Source organism: Micropterus dolomieu, linkage group LG15 (genome assembly GCF_021292245.1).
Source record: "Micropterus dolomieu isolate WLL.071019.BEF.003 ecotype Adirondacks linkage group LG15, ASM2129224v1, whole genome shotgun sequence".
In the NCBI taxonomy this organism is placed as follows: domain Eukaryota; kingdom Metazoa; phylum Chordata; class Actinopteri; order Centrarchiformes; family Centrarchidae; genus Micropterus; species Micropterus dolomieu.
In genome coordinates, this window is record NC_060164.1 from 16791042 (window position 1) to 16808626 (window position 17585).

Below are 17585 nucleotides of genomic sequence, written 5' to 3' on the forward strand. Positions count from 1 at the left end.
GTGTGTCCAGGATAAATCATGCAAGCCTAAGTTTTTAAAATATTTTTTTAAGTTGTAAATGCCCTTTTAGAACTGAAGCCAAAGCAGTAGCCCTAATTTCAATGTCCAGTCTATTACGTAACCTCAGTGTCAGTCGACAGCCTCCGTGTAATGGATTGGTTGGCCAGTCCCACATGGACAGCGTCACCCAGTTTAGGTTTTGGGTCTGGTAGATGGGGGTGGGGTGCCCGCGGCCATACATTCAAGCTACCAGACTGCATCATGCCGATCATTTTTTGGAAAACAATTGTTGTTTATTTCACCTCCATACTTGCCTTTTGTTGCTGTTTCCGGAGCAATGTGAACCGCGAGGACAACCCAAACATACCCGCAATCGCCAAATATTTCAGCACGAAAGGGAGGTACGAGGAAGTGAACCCGTATCTCATAGAGGACATACTTGCTGTCAACAGATCTATTTTGCAGCCTCCATCCGCACAGTGTCGCGAAATCCACGTGACGGCCATAATACGACACGGCACAAGGTACCCAACGAGCAAAAATGTGAAGAAGATGCAGAAGCTTTACCAGCTGGTGAAGAGCGGCGCCTCAGGTAAACAGAGCTGGCTGCGTGAGATCCAGACCCAGTGGAGGATGTGGTACACTGAGGACATGGATGGCCGACTTGTCAAGAAAGGTGTGAGCGATCATAAGCATCTGGCCGTCAGGCTGTCAAAGCTGTTCCCCTCGCTGATTTCAGAGGAGAAGCTCCGAGGTGGTTTCTTTAAATTCATAACCAGCTCAAAGCACAGGTGTGTCAACAGCACACTGTCATTCAAGGCAGGACTGACAGAGCTGTGGGCTATTACAGGTATCACTATGATGAGATGATGCACTGTTATGATGATTTACCACTTTCATGCATTTTCAGTATAACCTTTTCTCCTTTTCCCCTACTTACCCAGATATGGAGTTTGACCACGCAGTAAATGATGCTCTGATGAGGTTTTTTGACCAGTGCACCAGGTTTGTGCAGGAAGTCGATAACAACCCCTCAGCTCTGTCTGAGATGGACAAGTTCAAGCAGGGACCAGAGATGAGGAGGGTCCAAGAGAAGATCGCAGACCGTCTTGGAGTGCCTTACAATAACATCACAGATGGTCAGTGGTGGAGGAAGTATTGAGGTCATTTTATTTAAGTAAAAAAAAAAGAAACACAAAAATCAATTACAACATTGTAAAATAAAGGCGCCCCATTAATAAAGTAAAAGCACTGCATTCAGAATCTTACTGAAGTTAAAGTAGGTAGGTATTTCCCACCATATATGTTAAAGTATCAAAAATGTATGGAGGCATAAAAGGGACTAAATTAAATTTATCATGCAAACTTGAAAATGAAAATGTAATCCCACAATAACATTATTATTTTCCACATATGTATGTGTTATTTAGGTAAAAATTGAATGAAAATGCAATCTGTTGTTTTTATTTTCATATACTTGTGTGAGCATTCTAGGACCATATTAAAATGAAAATGGAAACAGTTAAGTAAACAGCAAAGTACTAACCTTACAGTGTTGCGACTGCTCCTAAAATGACTCACTAAACAGTATACTCCCTCTAGTTGTAAAAGTGGGAAATAACGTCTACCTTATCTTACTGAAAAATACACGAAGAAACAAAAAAAACCACTGTTAATAGCAGTATTAACATGAGTTCAACAGCCAAGTATAAACCTGTACTGGAGGAGGAGTGAGGAGTCCTCTGTTCTCTTCTGTCAGCCTGGCAGGAAACACCTCTGCTGGCCTGTCTGTAGGAAACACTTGCAGTTTAACCTTAGTCCAATATCATCTCAAGTTTGTAGTTATGATTACGGTTTTGCACTGTTCATAACTGTAACTATTACAGCTATGTAGTTGATATGACAGACAGACTGACAGTTCCTATAACATTAACTGTGACGGAGCTGCGGTATTGTCACTAATACTAGTATTGCAGTCATGTGAAGTATATCTCTGAATGAGAATGGGTTTGTATTAGCCTGGGCTTGACACTGCCCAGCAGGGCACTGATGTTACAGCTTTCGGGTATGAGCAAGTTAGCGTTTTTTGCACGTGCGCCATGCATCTACCAGGTAAACTTACATAGGCTACTGCAGCAACAGACACACATACAGGCGACAGCGGGTGGGCTTAATGTCACAATACACAACAGAAACAGCTTGACGTTACAGTTAGCCACATTAGCTGCAGAATATGCTAACGCCAAGTTCAACAGGCAAGTGTTCAAAAAAACAGAAAAGCTACATAAAAATGGCTAAACTTACAGGTTCCAAGTTTGAAGTCGGTATAGTATGTGAAAGTGAAAATGATTGCATTTTCATTTAAATTTTTACCTAAATAACACATACATATGTGGAAAATAATAATGTTATTGTGGGATTACATTTTCATGTTTGCATGATAATTTTAATTTAGTCCCCTATATGCTTCCATACAACATAAAGTAAATGTACTACTTAATAACATTCCACCACTGGGGATGGTCAGATTTGTGTTAAGATGATCAATTTTAATAATACTTGCTTATTGAGTGTGCTGTGTGAATGTTACTCTGATTTATTTACCTTTCATTATAAGGTCTGATGTGTGCTCATCCCAAGGTACAAGGTAAATTTATTTGTCATATTACAACAGGTTGTAGCAGACAATATACAGTAATATAAAAAAGGTAAACAGAAATAAACTATATTCAGTGGAGCAGTGCTGAGGATGAGTTTGAGTTTAAGAAGTCTGATAGCTTGGGGGGAAAGGTGCTCTGCAGTCTGGTGGTGCAGCAGCAGAAACTTCTATATCTCTTCCCAGAAGGCTGCAGGGTGAACAGGCTGTGCCTGGGGTGCGTACTGTCCTTAGTATGCACCTCATCTCACCGATATCACTGATGCTCTATAGATTGGTACCAATGATCTTTTGAGCAGTTTTAATCACCAGCAGCAGAGTCCTCTGGTCCCGGGCCGTGCAAATCCCATAGAAGTTTGTGATGTTTTCAGTCAGGATGTTTTCTATTACTCCTCTGTAAAAGCTGAAAAGAACTTGGCACAGGAATACTTACAGCGAGAGTTGTTTGAGTGTATTTGTCCTATAGTCCAAGCACAGTAAATGGTAACTTTATATTTTACACTTAGTAATTTCCTTAGAGATTTTCTGGAAGAAAAAATGTGTAAATATGTAATTTGGTGCTGATTCTGATTCTAAATGCGTTGACTTTATACACAGTCAGTGGTGGAAAAAGTACTACATTGTGGTGTAATAAGTTTTACTTAAGTAAAACTAAAACTAAAAATAAGTTTTACTTAAGTAAAACTTATTACACAATGTAGAAAAACTATGTTTCAAGCGAAATTCCTGCCTTCCAAATTTTACTGAAAGAAAAGCACAAAGGTATGGGAAGTTTAGCATTACAATATATATTTAAATTACAAAAAGTAAAAGTACTCATTATGCATAAAAGCCCTTTTCAGAACAATATATATCATATTATTGGATTATAATTATTTATGTAGTAATATGTACTTTACTAATGTGGCAGCTGGTAAAGACGGGACTTGTTTTTTACTATATATATGGATAACTTGTGAATTTAACCAAGGGATCAATAAAGTTTTATCTGTATCCATAATAATGCATTATCATTTATTTGTAATTACATTTTCTATTAATAATCTGAATCTGCAAAGTAACTAGTAATTAAAGGTATCAAATAAATGTGAAAAGTACAATATTTGCTTCCAAAATGTTGAGTAAAAGTATATAGTGGAAAAATGGAAATACTCAAGTAATATACCTCAAAATGTCCTGTACACAGTTGCTGACATTCAGAGGATCTTCCTTAAACACTGACCCATTTAAATCCATTCATTATTCATCTATATTGAAAACTTTATTTTCTATAAATGTTGGACTGTATGCTTGCCTTGCCACGCAACAAATTTCACATTTTTGGATTTTCAGCTCACCTGCTGTGCACAGACTAAAATATTCACTCAGTTACACTCGCACATAATTGGAAATAATTAATTAAAAATGTCCCAATTCAACACTTTCTCATAATTAGTACCAAATTACACAGTAATTTCTTGGGACTTCCCACTGAATTCACAGATACATGTCAGTTACTTTCCAGGACAATATAGGAAACTATGCTCCACCTCTCCCCCTAAAGTAAAACTTTTGTCACAGCCTGAAAACTGTCTCAAAGCATCTAACGACACAAGGTGTAGTGTGCAGAACATCCCATTGGTCATATTTCACAGTGAGTATGTGCACAGTAGGTGGAGCTGTTTTGTAATTTGAAGGCATTGAAACTCCACTAGACTGAGTTGTAGCCAATTTTGATTTTATTTTGGGGCCTTGAATAAATGTCACATGTCTTGAACTGGTGCAGTGATTAAGCAATACATACCATAGTCGTTAGCTTCTAAGATAAAATTGATTACTTCCCTGTGTTTTTGTGTGTTTGTTTTAATGTTTGCCTGGCCTGTCTGATTTTGCTACTTATTAACATTTTATTTCAACCTTTCTCCTACAGATATGGCAGAAGCCGCGTTTTACTTGTGTGCATATGAGTTTGCCATCAAGACTGTGAACTCCCCCTGGTGTCAACTCTTCGATGAGGTTGATGCACAGGTATGGGCCTCGGCTAGATTATATGTAATATATCAGTGTCATCAAATATCTGTGTTTATTTGTCTTTAATTGGCGTGCAGGTGAGATTCCAACTCTCAACTGCACGCCTCTTACTCCCATAAACTCCTCTGACTCTCATGTTGGAGGGTCAGAGGAGTTTATGGGTGAGTAACCTTAGGTACAAACTGCGAGTACTCGACCAATCAGAAATGTTCAGCGAGCCCCCTCCCCAAAGTTCTTATACATTTGAAAATTACTACCCCCTGTGTAGTAGTGTAGTGGGACTTTTTAGGGGGTAAAATAATGTCCCATGAACATAATTTAGACCCTGGTCCCTGCGAGTTTTTCTAAAAGTTCTTAGTCCCTGGGGAAAGATCCTGTGTTGAAAACACAGCTTTAGACCTCAAACTTTACCCAGGCCCCCTATACTACATCTGTTGCATTACATCTTCCCATGTACTCTGTATTGTCTCTATAAATAAACAAATAAATGCAATGAATATAAAAGGGAAGAAACATATGAAAGGCTAAGTTAGAGAAAGATTCCTGCCTTACCTACTACTTTGTTAGAAAAGTAGCAGGTAATGCTTTCTCTGCTTTGCAACAGTACTGAGCTGTTAATGTTTGGCAGTATTTATGTCACAAAGAGTGCATTGTGTCATGTGCTACGAGCTGACCCAACACTCAGGTAGCCTGAAATCTTACCTCACAAACCAGAAGGCTGACACATTATTTTTTGTAGTCTTCACTCCACATCCGGACAAGCAATCTTTTGTAACATCTGCACCAACAGGTCATGGAATACGCAAATGACCTGAAGCAATTCTGGAAACGAGCCTATGGTTACGATATTAACAGTAAGTCGAGCTGCATTCTCTTCCATGATGTGTTTAGTCGACTGGACAAAGCAGCTAAGGAGAACAAGTGAGTAAAACCTAAATTAACTTGGTGTTACTCTGTATTTTGGCTAACAAATCCCATGTAAACACCAAAATCAACAATGCATTTGTCTGTCTTTCAGTTCTTTCCATCATCCTTTGGCACTCTCAGTGCAACTGTGTGGCTCACTGATATATTTTTAATAAATGTTGGGAGGAAATGAAGGTCTATGTAATAAGATACAGTATCTCACAAAAGTGAGTGCACCCCTCACATTTTAGTAAATATTTGATTATATCTTTTCATGTGACAACATTAAGTAATAACATTTTGCTACAATGTTAAGTAGTGAGTGTACAGCTTGTATAACAGTGTAAATTTGCTTTCCACTCAAAATAACACATCACACAGCCATTAATGTCTAAACTGCTGGCAACAAAAGTGAGTACACCCCTAAGTGATTATGACGCTGAGCATGTGCTCTCAACTTCTTTGGTCGACCATGGCGAGACCTGTTCTGAGTAAAACCTGTCCTGTTGAACCACGGTATGGTCTTGGCCACCGTACTGCAGCTCAGTTTCGGGGTCATGCCAAACTTCTTATAGCCTAGGCCAACTTTATGTAGAGCAACCATTCTTTTTTTCAGATTCTCAGAGAGTTCTTTGCCATGAGGTGCCATGTTGAACTTCCAGGGACCAGTAAGAGGGAGTGTGAGAGCGATAACACCAAATTTAACACACCTGCTCCCCATTCACACCGGAGACCTTGTAACAGTAATGAGTCACATGATACTGGGGAGGGAAAATGGCTAATTGGGCCCAATTTGGACATTTTCACTTAAGGGTGTACTCACTTTTGTTGCCAGTGGTTTAGACATTAATGACTGTGTGATGTGTTTGTGACTGTGTGTTGAGGGGACAGCAAATTTACACTTTTGTACAAGGTGTACAGTCACTACTTTACATTGTAGCAAAGTGTCATTTCTTCAGTGTTGTCACATGAAAAGTCTATTCAAATATTTGCAAATTGTGTGCAAATTGTTGTGAATTTCATAATATTGTACTGGCCTTACTGCTATTGTGGTTCCTGAGATTCCTCATTCAGTGCGTCTGCCCCATGATCTGGGTTGTTTCACTGTTGCTTTTGGCAAGAGGCAGTGATTTCCTGTTTGAAAACCAGTATTTTTTTGTAACCAAGTACAATGGTTAAGGCAGTAAGCAGATACAGGTCCAGGATAAATCCAACATGGCAAAAAAAAAACAGAACATAAACAGGAAGACAGCAAGCAGATCTCATTCTGTGACCTGAAACTGATAATGTATGTCCTGCGTGTCAGATCAGGCCAGCAGGTGACTGAAGCCGTGACAGTCCAGGTCGGCCATGCAGAGACCCTCCTGCCGCTGCTTACCCTCCTGGGCTTCTCCAAGGACAACGATACACTGACTTCCACCAACTACGCCACACAGGCCAAACGCTCCTTCCGCACCAGCCACATGTTACCCTATGCAGCCAACTTACTCCTGGTGCTATACGACTGCGGGGGAGGCGACCTGAGGCTGCAGCCGCTGCTCAACGAGAAGCCTGTGACTTTCCCCGGTTTGACTGACCAGTGGGCTTCCATACCGCTCTATCAAGACGTCAGAGGGCACTACAGTGATCTACTCAAAGGCTGTGACTTTGAGACTGAGTGTCAGCTGTTCAAGCATCCTGCTGAAGTTTAGACAGACAGGGCAGATTCTGGAAAAGAAGGCAGGCATTATAGGGCCTTTAATGTTTTATTTGCAAAATAGAGTGAGAACTGTGGTGTGGGAGCATCTTAGTCTGAACGCTTCTCCTAAACCATCACTGTTTGACATTCTCCTTAATCTAAACAAAGCAACAAATAAGCATTTTCTCCTTTTGTCTTAAGCCTGAGAAAAGGCAGGTTTAATGTCTCTGAAACACCCCATGATCCTAGAATTTAATTTCAACTTTACCTCTACCATTACAGTATTACTACTGCTATATTGCTTATTTGTGCAAGGTTTCTTTTCATTATTGCACAACTTAGAGCCGGAATTAAAGACTTTATATTTGCAGTATACACATATATGTTCCCCATAGGAATTCTTTCACATCCATATTCATCACTTTGCTGTTTTCTGATTCTCACCAAACACTGAAACATTTCCCGAAGTGAAGTGTGTTGCCATTTGTGACTGATGTTGCTTCAACCAAAATTAGTTATCCTTTGTTTTAGAGTGTGGTCAGTATAGATGATGAGAAATTTGGCTGTGTGTTTATTAAATCACACATGCATTACAAATCATTTTAACTTTCTGGTAAAAAATATATTTAGCAGAGCTGCTTCTGGCCATTTTGGTGCCCTGGGCCAGACATCCACTGGCTACTCTAAAATTAACAATATTTTACTTTAATTCAGCTTTATTCAATTTCACTCACTTCTGGTCTATTGTCATGTCATCAACCGTAGACCCTTAATGTCTTTAACCACCCTTCACATCCTAGACTGTCTCCGTCATTTCTGGTCTGAGTGTCAGATACAAACATTCACAGTATCTGATTTTGCTTACAGTATGGAAATCCTGACCATTTTCATTTCTGTATTTATTAAAATGACAGGTCTGAATTGAAATTAGTAAGGCAATTTTAAGAAAACACCCTGCCTCGTAGCTTTACTTAAATCAATTCTTGTAATTATGTATAGTTTTTAGTCTTTTGGGTACCACTTTCTAATAAGGCACCTTTACACAGGGTTTGTAAGTTGTACTAATGGTTAACTGACCATTTACAAATTATTTACATATCTGTTTAAAAAGAAAATCTTTTGGTTTTACAGATTGTCCAAAATCAATGTACTTATTAACATTTCCAACTGCAAAACAGATAGATTAAAACCCTTCAGTGATGAATTATATTATGCAGACTTGCTCATCGTGTAAAATGATTACCAAATAGAAGCGCTTGCCAAAGGGCTGCCAATCCCAAAAATTGTTCTAATGAATGGCTTATTACATATCTGCTATGTAAAGCAAAATTATTTATGTCACTAACCATCTGTACTAAACTAATAAAGAGTGACTTATGGGAAAGGTGTTTTGGTAATAATTTCCACTGAAAGCTCTGGTGTGGCAGCTTGGTCTAGACATCATGATTTATCGCGGAAGCTAAATATGACTAGATGGACAATCAGCGAATTCATTGGGCTTTTAAACGGCTTTCATGACAACGCCAAGACAGGTTTAAATGCATGATTTAACAATATTTCCTCACTTAACATTAACTAATGTAACTATAAAGCTATGGTAGGCCGCCTTCTTTACACCGACTGAATAACGTCAAGAAGCGACACTATCCCTTACTAGAAGAATAACTTTCTAAGTTCCTGTATAGGCCTAGTCAATTTAAGGCTGAGACGGCAGTAATGTGAGGTTTAGCTTCAATCTGGTAACCTAGAGAGTTAACGTTACTTTGTAACCTGAGCTGGGTGTGTGATAATGGCCAGTAGGGCAAGTAGCGTCCTCGACCTGAAATAATATGAGCAACAAAAGCTGGACTAAATTAGCCTATTGACGAGCATAGACTGCATCAAAAAAGTCCCGTCTTGCAGGTTTCAGTCAGTGCTCGGCCCCGTCGTATTGTTATTCTCGAGGATTGGCTGCTGGACGGCAAATTATGTATTGAGTAGGCCTACGTCTGAGGAGGGTTGGAGGGAGGCGGGGTAAACGGAATGCTACGTGTCTTGGTAGTCCCTTTTAAAACCCCTCTCGTCTCTTTCGGTTGCCGCAGCCAAAAGTTTAGAGGTTACAGCCCAAGCGAGCGGCGGTCTCCTCCATCCAGGCCTGTGTGTGTGAGTGAAACCCGGTGTTCAGCAGTCCGTCGGCGGCGTTACACTCGTGCGAAATGTCTGGAGTGAAAAAGCTTCGTACGGTAAGTTAGACGTGGAGATAACTGGGAGAGAAAAAAAAGCTGATCTTCAGATAAGCCTCAAATGTATGTCAAAAGTGTTTGAGTGTGTGTGACATTATACTACTATTATAGACTATTACTCTTAACTAACCGATAGGGTATATGTTGTTACCACCGAGGTCTGATGTGATGGCACAGAAAAAGCAGTGAAAAGTAGACACAATAGTTTGTGACTTTTCTCTTCAAAGTAACGCTGGATTGTTGCTCATTTCCCACAACACTTTGTTCGCATTTGTGCCCCTTTTTAACCGTAACTTAACTAAGGTTGCCGGGTGTGATGGTAGTAACGTATCCCTGTCAGTCTGGCCCATTCATAACGCAGGGTGTCTTGTGAGGGAGGAGAAAGAGGCCACTGTGAAACGGCAGTCTGAACAGGAATGCTGCTCACTTGGACGGAATATGTGGAGTCGTGCTAAGAACGAGTGTGAGAATCAGTGGGAAGACCCTACAGAGTGAGCTCATGCATTTGTCCCATGGAGCTGCATTTTGTAGCCACGCCACTCAAGTGGTAGACACCAATTCCACTCAGATAGAGCTGATTATCAGAAACTATTTGATAACTGAACTGTTTAAATCACAGCTGAAGCACACATGTGAAACATTTTTCTGCTTCCAGCTTCTTAAATGTGAGTATTTGCTGCTTTTTTTGAATCATTGTAAAGTGAATATTTTGTTTTTGACTGTTGATTGGACCGAACGAATAATTTAAATATGTGCACTTGGGCACAACTTTCTGACATTTTATAGACAAAACAATTAACTAAGAAAATAATAGACAGACTAATCGATAATGAAAATGATTGCAGCCTTAAAATCACCTTCAATTTATTGCATATTGTGGTGTGAGTTACTAAGTTTCTTAAAGTTGTATGCCCTTAAAGTACTATTTTCCATTATTACATGAACATATTGAGAGCTCTTCGTTATCATAGTTTTATATCTTTTGATTTTTCTGAGAAAGAGGATATAATATGGTAAAATCAAGAGTTTATAGCACATTTCTTGCACAGTAATGCAGTTTAAAGTGCCTTTTAACAGGACAAGCAAATGTATAAGCAAGTGAAATAAAGGGAGGGGAGGAGATTTAAAAAATAAAATTGATTAAAATGAAGTAAGAAGTGAAGTAATGGTTTTGCATTGAAGCATGTCTAAATAAAGGGCGGTTGTGAAGTTTTCTTTTAAATAAATCCATAAAGTGCCATGACTTCGATGACAGCGCCCAGACTTGAAAAACACATTATGTTGCCATGAGTGTTGAAAGGAAGGGAGGCAGGATAAGGAGCAGTGTGTTGACAGTCTGTGACGGAAGGTGTCTGTTTGCAAGAAAAGCGCTGTTTGTCCACGACTCACCCTTATTGTTTGGGTGTGTACATGCACAAACTGTTGGCTATGTGTCATTTGGGGAAGATCGTGGTCCTCGTTAGTAATGTATAGCTTGTACTGTTGGAGCAGTAGGTAACTTTGAAACGCTGCTCTTACATGAACGCCACTTGATTATAAGTGATAGTGACAGTAGCATACATTTACACTCTCATGCAGTATTGAATGTCACACTTTTGTTACAAAACTGCAAATGTTTTTCAGCTTAAGTGATATTTGGTGTGATTTCTATATTTTTGTACCAGCCATGCCCAAACTGGTTAACTATAATCCCAGAGAGTGTATTGATCCCCTCCACTAGGAAGACAGCCATAAAGTATGTTATTTGCATGCATTTGTGTAAAAAAAGGGGGCTCTTTAAATGCAGATTGTCAGAAAGAGACTCAAACCCTGTGAGGGCAAATAACAGGATCTAGAATAGTAAACTGCTGTAACACTGGGTGGAGGTGTCTATGACCCTAGGAGAAGGAGAGGGAAGGGTGAGTATGCAAAAAGCGATGGGATGGATGTAGGGATGAAGGGAGAGTGGATGCAGAGGGCGAGCGTGTGGGCACGAGCACTGCCACATCATCGCTGGCCTGCAGGCAGCACACTGGCCACATTGTCCAGTCAGTCCTCTCCCTTCCTCCATCCCCTCAATGCCCTCCCCCCTTTACCCCTCCCCTCCATAAGTCAATGCAGCCCCTTTTATCCATAGCCTGGTCCACATAGTGTCTTTGGACATGGGGGCATGGTAAAACCAGTCATACTCTGCTTAACTGCATTCTAATCACTATGTCAAGTGCCACGACGCTACTGTACAGCGTGTCTCTACATTTCTCCCCATGTCATTGCCAACAATAGATTAGCCTACTGTTGTTACCAGGCTTGGAACTAAGCAGAACAAACAAAGTGAAAGTGGCATGTGTGTTGAGCAGCACAGTTAACCTGATCTGAGATGAATGATAGATTTAGCTCAGTAAATAGTAATGGGATCTGTTTGCTTCTACATCAAGCTGTCTGTATCGTGAGTAATTTGCCTCCGTCTGAGCCTGCGCACGTCCATTTCAGAATCTCAACAGGTCGACCAACGTGGTGTACCAGGCCCATCATGTCAGCCGGAGCAAGAGAGGGCAGGTCGTGGGCACCAGGGGAGGCTTCAGAGGCTGTACTATCTGGCTCACCGGTAAATCCCTAAAGTCTTACATGACATCTGCTTATCAGTCATGAGGTGGCTGATTCCTCTGCTATAGGAACCATGTATTGGATAAGGTTTGATCTTATACGGACTGTTTTAAACAGTGACTAATTCAACCCACTGTCATGTCTCTTGCCACAAGGTTTGTCTGGTGCAGGGAAGACCACCATCAGTTTTGCCCTGGAAGAGTTCCTTGTGTCTCACGCCATCCCTTGCTACTCGCTGGACGGAGACAACATTCGCCAGGGCCTGAACAAGAACCTGGGCTTCACTGCCGAAGACCGTGAGGAGAACATCCGTCGCATCGCTGAGGTGGCCAAACTGTTTGCGGACGCTGGGCTGGTGTGCATCACCAGTTTCATCTCTCCTTATTCCAAGGTCAGAAATCATTAACAGTTACAGTTCATTTAAATAGCTGAAAACATGAACCAAGAAGGTTGATACTAGACACCTGGTGGACTAAAGGGTTTGATAAAATACCTTTTTATCCTAATTTAAAAGTATCATCAGTGTGGAATACATTGCAACACTTTAAACTGTATTTAAATTAAATGTACGGCCTATTTTCTTCCATAGGATCGCGAGGAGGCGAGGAAGATACATGCAAGTGCCGGGCTGCCATTTTTTGAGGTGTTCATCCATGCTCCTCTTGAGGTGTGTGAGAGCAGGGATGTGAAAGGACTTTACAAGAAGGCTCGCGCTGGAGAGATCAAAGGTCTGTGTAACAATGGTCACCCCAGCAAACTTTCTCCCAGTGTTTTGCATGCTGCCACTCAGCCACTTATACAAGTAATTCCAAGCCCTTTTTACAGCTTCACCGTAGTTGAGGTTGTACGGTTTTCAGTGACATTCCTTGTTATGGATATACATTTGTTGCCAGGTTTCACTGGGATTGACTCAGATTATGAGCGTCCTGAGGTTCCAGATCTTGTGCTGAAAACGGGAGAGCTCTCTGTGAATGAGTGCCTCCACCAAGTGTTGGAGCTGCTCAGGGACCAGGTGGGTGTAACAGAGGGGAATCTTGGGCTTTTCTGGTGAAGACCATCAAATAAACCCCCTAAATGTGTCCATGTTGACCCGATGTACTGTACATGTTACTTACACAGGCCTTCACCATCCATCGTAAACGTCAAACACTAATACCTATTAGTCTTCAAGTACACGAAAATATATCCCTATTTAAAAAACCATCATCATCACATAGAAAGTTCAATATTGTCAGGGATGGGCTATATTGGCTGGCTTCCTAAAACCAAACAAGGATTTCACATACTAAACATGAAGAAGATTCTTTCACATGAAAAGGGAGTCATAGTCATAGTCAGAGAACATCATGACGATGTTTGGTTGCTCAGAGCAGATGACACTTGACCACAGTGGGGATAAAAAAAAACACTGAAGTATTCAGCGGAGAATAATTAACTACAACACATGCACATAATATTAAACATATGATGTCAAAATAAAACACACATATTGCTCTGTTCTCACGGTAATGTAGGCTTTTCACAGATGAGAAAAATAAAGACTATAAGGTTTTCTCTTGTTCTCAGTGCCATTTTTAACCAAGGTTCATTTACAAATATGCAAAGACACAGGGTTCACATCACAGTGTAACCTTGTTTCTGCTGCCAAGCCTCAAGATGTGCCGAAGGAATATTTGCTGGTAAAGTAAATGTGTAAACACATAAACTTTTTATTGCCAGGTCACTAAGGCTTAGGTAACAGCTTAGAGTGATCACGGTTACACAGTTACTAATCAAAAAGCTTGAATTCTACACAGTTTGGTAATTAAACATTTCCAGTCATTTGAAAAGCTTTTGAAACAGCTGCTGTATTTTGAAACAGTCAATAAAATTCATGGCAATGCTGTCTGTTTTTGTTAATAATAATAAATACACAAATTTCAATTAGATTGTAATCAAAAGAAAAAGAAATTAAAAAAATCGGTTGACCCGGATGGACATGATCACTATAAGAGGTTTCCACTATAAAACAATGCTGTTTCAAAACTAGTTTGTGAAATGATTTTCTTAAATGGGCCTCCTGTTCCCATAAGTGCATTGCTTAATAAATGCACGAAGGCAAGCTGTGTCACAGTAGGTGTTGAGTAATCACCACACATGAACTGTGAGCAGACAATGACAATGCAAACTTAAAATGACACATCACAACTGTGATGACGTGGATTACTTATCATAAATAGAACTGTCAAACGCAGCTGGTTATATTTCCAAACATATTAGAGAAGTGCAAATAAACAAGGTGATGGAACGTTCACTATCTCTGGAGATGTACTCTGCTTCAGAGTGAGCCACTGTGGCAGAGCTGAAAGAAGTTAGTCCACCAACCTTTCACTAACTAACTACAATAGTTTTCACTTATTCTTGTCTTCAAATACAGACAGAATATTTGCAACTGTAACATCTACAACTAAAGACCAAACACAAACACACACTATAAGCTAATACATTAATACAGAGCTGCAAAAATTAGTTGATTAATATGGCAACCATTAAAATATCTGGTTCCAACTTCACAAATGTGAAGATATGCTTCTTTTCTTTGTCATATATGATAGTAAATGAAATACGTTTTGAACTTTTGGTTGGACAAAACAATTTCAAAATATAATTTATTGCTGTGTGAAATAATGATTTCCGTTGACATTTGACAGAATAAACAATAACTCTGATTAATGAATAAATTAATGAACAGATTTAATAATAATGAAAAGCCCTACATTACCAACCTTCTAACATTCCCCTTTTCTCCTTGTATATAGAATATTGTACCAAGCGGGATCATGGAGGAGCTGAATGAACTCTTTGTTCCGGAGAACAAACTGAATCTCGCTGTGGCTGACGCAAACACACTTCCCACCATCAGCATCACCAAGGTAACCCACCGCTCCTGTTTATAGGCTACTTTTTTGTCACACAGCAAATAGGCAAGGGGAGCAGTACTGGACATGGCAGAGAGCTGCTCATGATGAGCCCATAAAAAATCCCCACTGTTTGGACAATGTGCACTGATATAACTGATTTCACTTCCCTGGGTACTTATAGAGACAAAGCTCACCAGACACAGCAGTGTGCTCGATGCACTGAAATACTTGTCTTATTAAATTATATACCTATCTACCAAAAGAAGATTAGTTGTTTGTGTTTTTATTAAACATTTAATTTAATTAAATTTAATTATCACAGCGAAAGCCAGTTCATGAAGAAAACCTAATAAAACCCTCATCTTCAGTCTATTATTCATCCAAAACTGTGTGTGCAACATGTTATCTCAAAACCATCTTGTTTGTATGAATTGTAAGGAAGTTAATTTAGTGATCATATGTATATCAGCAGCTATGTCTCATTTAAACGCAGCACAGTGAGGCTTTTAGGCACTCTGCCTCTTTTCCAACCATCCAGTATTCTTACATCCACAATTCATTGATTCTTTCATTCATAGTGTAATTACTGACTTGTTGATTTGTGGATTGACATTTACAAAACACTGAATGCCATCAGTGCTGTTAAATCCGTGGCTTTCCTCAAGTGGAAACGTATGATATTCCGTACAATATGTTACACGTTATGCAAATGTATTCAGTATTGTCTTTTACTGCCTGTAACAAGTAATTCTTCTTTGTCCACAGCTGGATCTACAGTGGGTGCAGGTTTTGGCAGAGGGCTGGGCTAGCCCTCTGAAGGGCTTCATGAGAGAGAGAGAATACCTCCAGGTTTTACACTTTGGCAACCTGCTGGATGGTAAGAGATGCTGCACTTCCATATTCACTCTTCTTACAACCTGCCTCATGCAAGAACCATTCATATGAACAGATTTGTACGAAGGTGTCTGTTACGAGGGATTCGGGAGAACTTGCTGCGTTCACCATTTTTCTCTTATTTAGAATTTAGACCAGTTAGTCAGTTATCCCAACCCACGTTTTTTACTAATGGATTGCATCTTTCATTACTTGGAAGCATTTTTTTAGTTTGAAGATCCTATAAAAATTACACTTCATAATTATGTTGACTCTGCAATTCTAATCAAAATAAAATTCAAAATGTATTCATATAGCCTAACAATATCATCATTAATTTAAATTGGCTAATGATGCTATCATATAACACTACAAAATGACTTAAATTGTGCACTAATTGAAGGTTAATTTGCCTCTGTATATAATCAAGGTCAACTGAAAGTGTCTTAGGGTGTCTGGGCATTGGAAGAGAGCAAGAGCCTGCTGATATACAGTATTGGTAGAGACAGATGAATGGTTGTTCGGTTGTGCTTCTGCAAATGTGAAAACTTTTAGAGCAGCAGCTCCGCAGACAGACACCACAATCCAACCCTTAATTCCACTGTTGATGCTGTTAAAAAATATACTTTCCTTTATGGATCTGGGAAAGCAAGACTTCAATCTCAGAACTCATAAAGTTCTTCCTTTTACTCATTTTCTTGAATGAACACTTCCTAAAATATGGGGCAGGACTCGTAGCCTTACAGGGTATTATGGAGGGGTTATACTAATTTAAAATTCTCATGAACGAAAAATATTTATGAATGAGTCTTTTTTATGACATTAAAATTGCAGTATATAAGTATAACAGTAGAACTGTACAAAAGAAAAAAAATACAGCACATTTCCAAACAGAACTACCCAGTCCTATCCAAACACAGAAACAAGAGGGGTCAACCAAAATACAGAGTGGCTTTCTTAGAAATAAAACAAACAAAAAAAAAGACACAGAAAATACACAGGTACAACTCCCATACGGAAATCAATAGCATCAATCTGTGTCCACCTCATTGTTTTACTTATGCATCTATAAAAGAAATATACATGAATCTCCACTTGAGGAAATATTTTTCTGTCCTGTCACACATCCTGTATGACATTCTTTCACATGCAAATGTATGAATGTTTTTTTAATTTTCATGTCATACCACTGAAATGGTCCATCCCACATACAGTGGGTACGGAAAGTATTCAGACCCCTTTAAATTTTTCACTCTTTGTTTCATTGCAGCCATTTTCCAAAAATCAAAAAAGTTCATTTTATTTCTCAGTAATGTACACTCAGCACCCCATCTTGACAGAAAAAAACAGAAATGTAGAAATTTTTGCAAATTAATTAAAAAAGAAAAACTGAAATATCACATGGTCATAAGTATTCAGACCCTTTGCTCAGTATTTAGTAGAAGCACCCTTTTGATCTAATACAGCCATGAGTCGTTTTGGGAAAGATGCAACAAGTTTTTCACATCTGGATTTGGGTATCCTCTGCTATTCCTCCTTGCAGATCCTCTCCAGATCTGTCAGGTTGGATGGTAAACGTTGGTGGACAGCCATTTTCAGGTCTCTCCAGAGATGCTCAATTGGGTTTAAGTCAGGGCTCTGGCTGGGCCATTCAAGAACAGCCACGGAGTTGTTGTGAAGCCACTCCTTCGTTATTTTAGCGGTGCGCTTAGGGTCATTGTCTTGTTGGAAGGTAAACCTTCGGCCCAGTCTGAGGT

General features: G+C 39.6%; 2 protein-coding genes across 2 annotated transcripts in view; both read left to right on the top strand.

Moving 5' to 3' along the window:
- Positions 1 to 232: 232 nt before the first annotated feature.
- Positions 233 to 8634, top strand: LOC123984202 (multiple inositol polyphosphate phosphatase 1-like). Its single transcript, XM_046070967.1, has 5 exons — positions 233 to 850; positions 945 to 1139; positions 4566 to 4663; positions 5457 to 5587; positions 6879 to 8634. The coding sequence occupies exons 1-5, from the start codon at positions 262 to 264 to the stop codon at positions 7261 to 7263; spliced, it is 1398 nt and encodes a 465-aa protein (XP_045926923.1). The 5' UTR covers positions 233 to 261; the 3' UTR covers positions 7264 to 8634.
- Positions 8635 to 9069: 435 nt separating this feature from the next.
- Positions 9070 to 17585, top strand: part of LOC123984200 (bifunctional 3'-phosphoadenosine 5'-phosphosulfate synthase 2-like) — a 13827-nt gene continuing 5311 nt past the window's right edge. Inside the window, exons 1-7 of the mRNA XM_046070965.1 lie at positions 9070 to 9472; positions 11942 to 12056; positions 12211 to 12446; positions 12645 to 12783; positions 12949 to 13067; positions 14854 to 14967; positions 15721 to 15832. Coding sequence (XP_045926921.1) covers positions 9446 to 9472; positions 11942 to 12056; positions 12211 to 12446; positions 12645 to 12783; positions 12949 to 13067; positions 14854 to 14967; positions 15721 to 15832 — 862 coding nt within the window. The 5' untranslated portion in view covers positions 9070 to 9445. The remainder of the gene's footprint in view (positions 9473 to 11941; positions 12057 to 12210; positions 12447 to 12644; positions 12784 to 12948; positions 13068 to 14853; positions 14968 to 15720; positions 15833 to 17585) is intronic.

Coding starts and splice junctions, on each gene's coding strand:
- LOC123984202 (XM_046070967.1), top strand. CDS start 262: ATGCCGATCATTTTTTGGAAAACAATTGTTGTTTATTTCACCTCCATA. Junction 851..944: donor AGAGCTGTGGGCTATTACAG/GTATCACTATGA, acceptor CTACTTACCCAG/ATATGGAGTTTGACCACGCA. Junction 5,588..6,878: donor AAAGCAGCTAAGGAGAACAA/GTGAGTAAAACC, acceptor CCTGCGTGTCAG/ATCAGGCCAGCAGGTGACTG.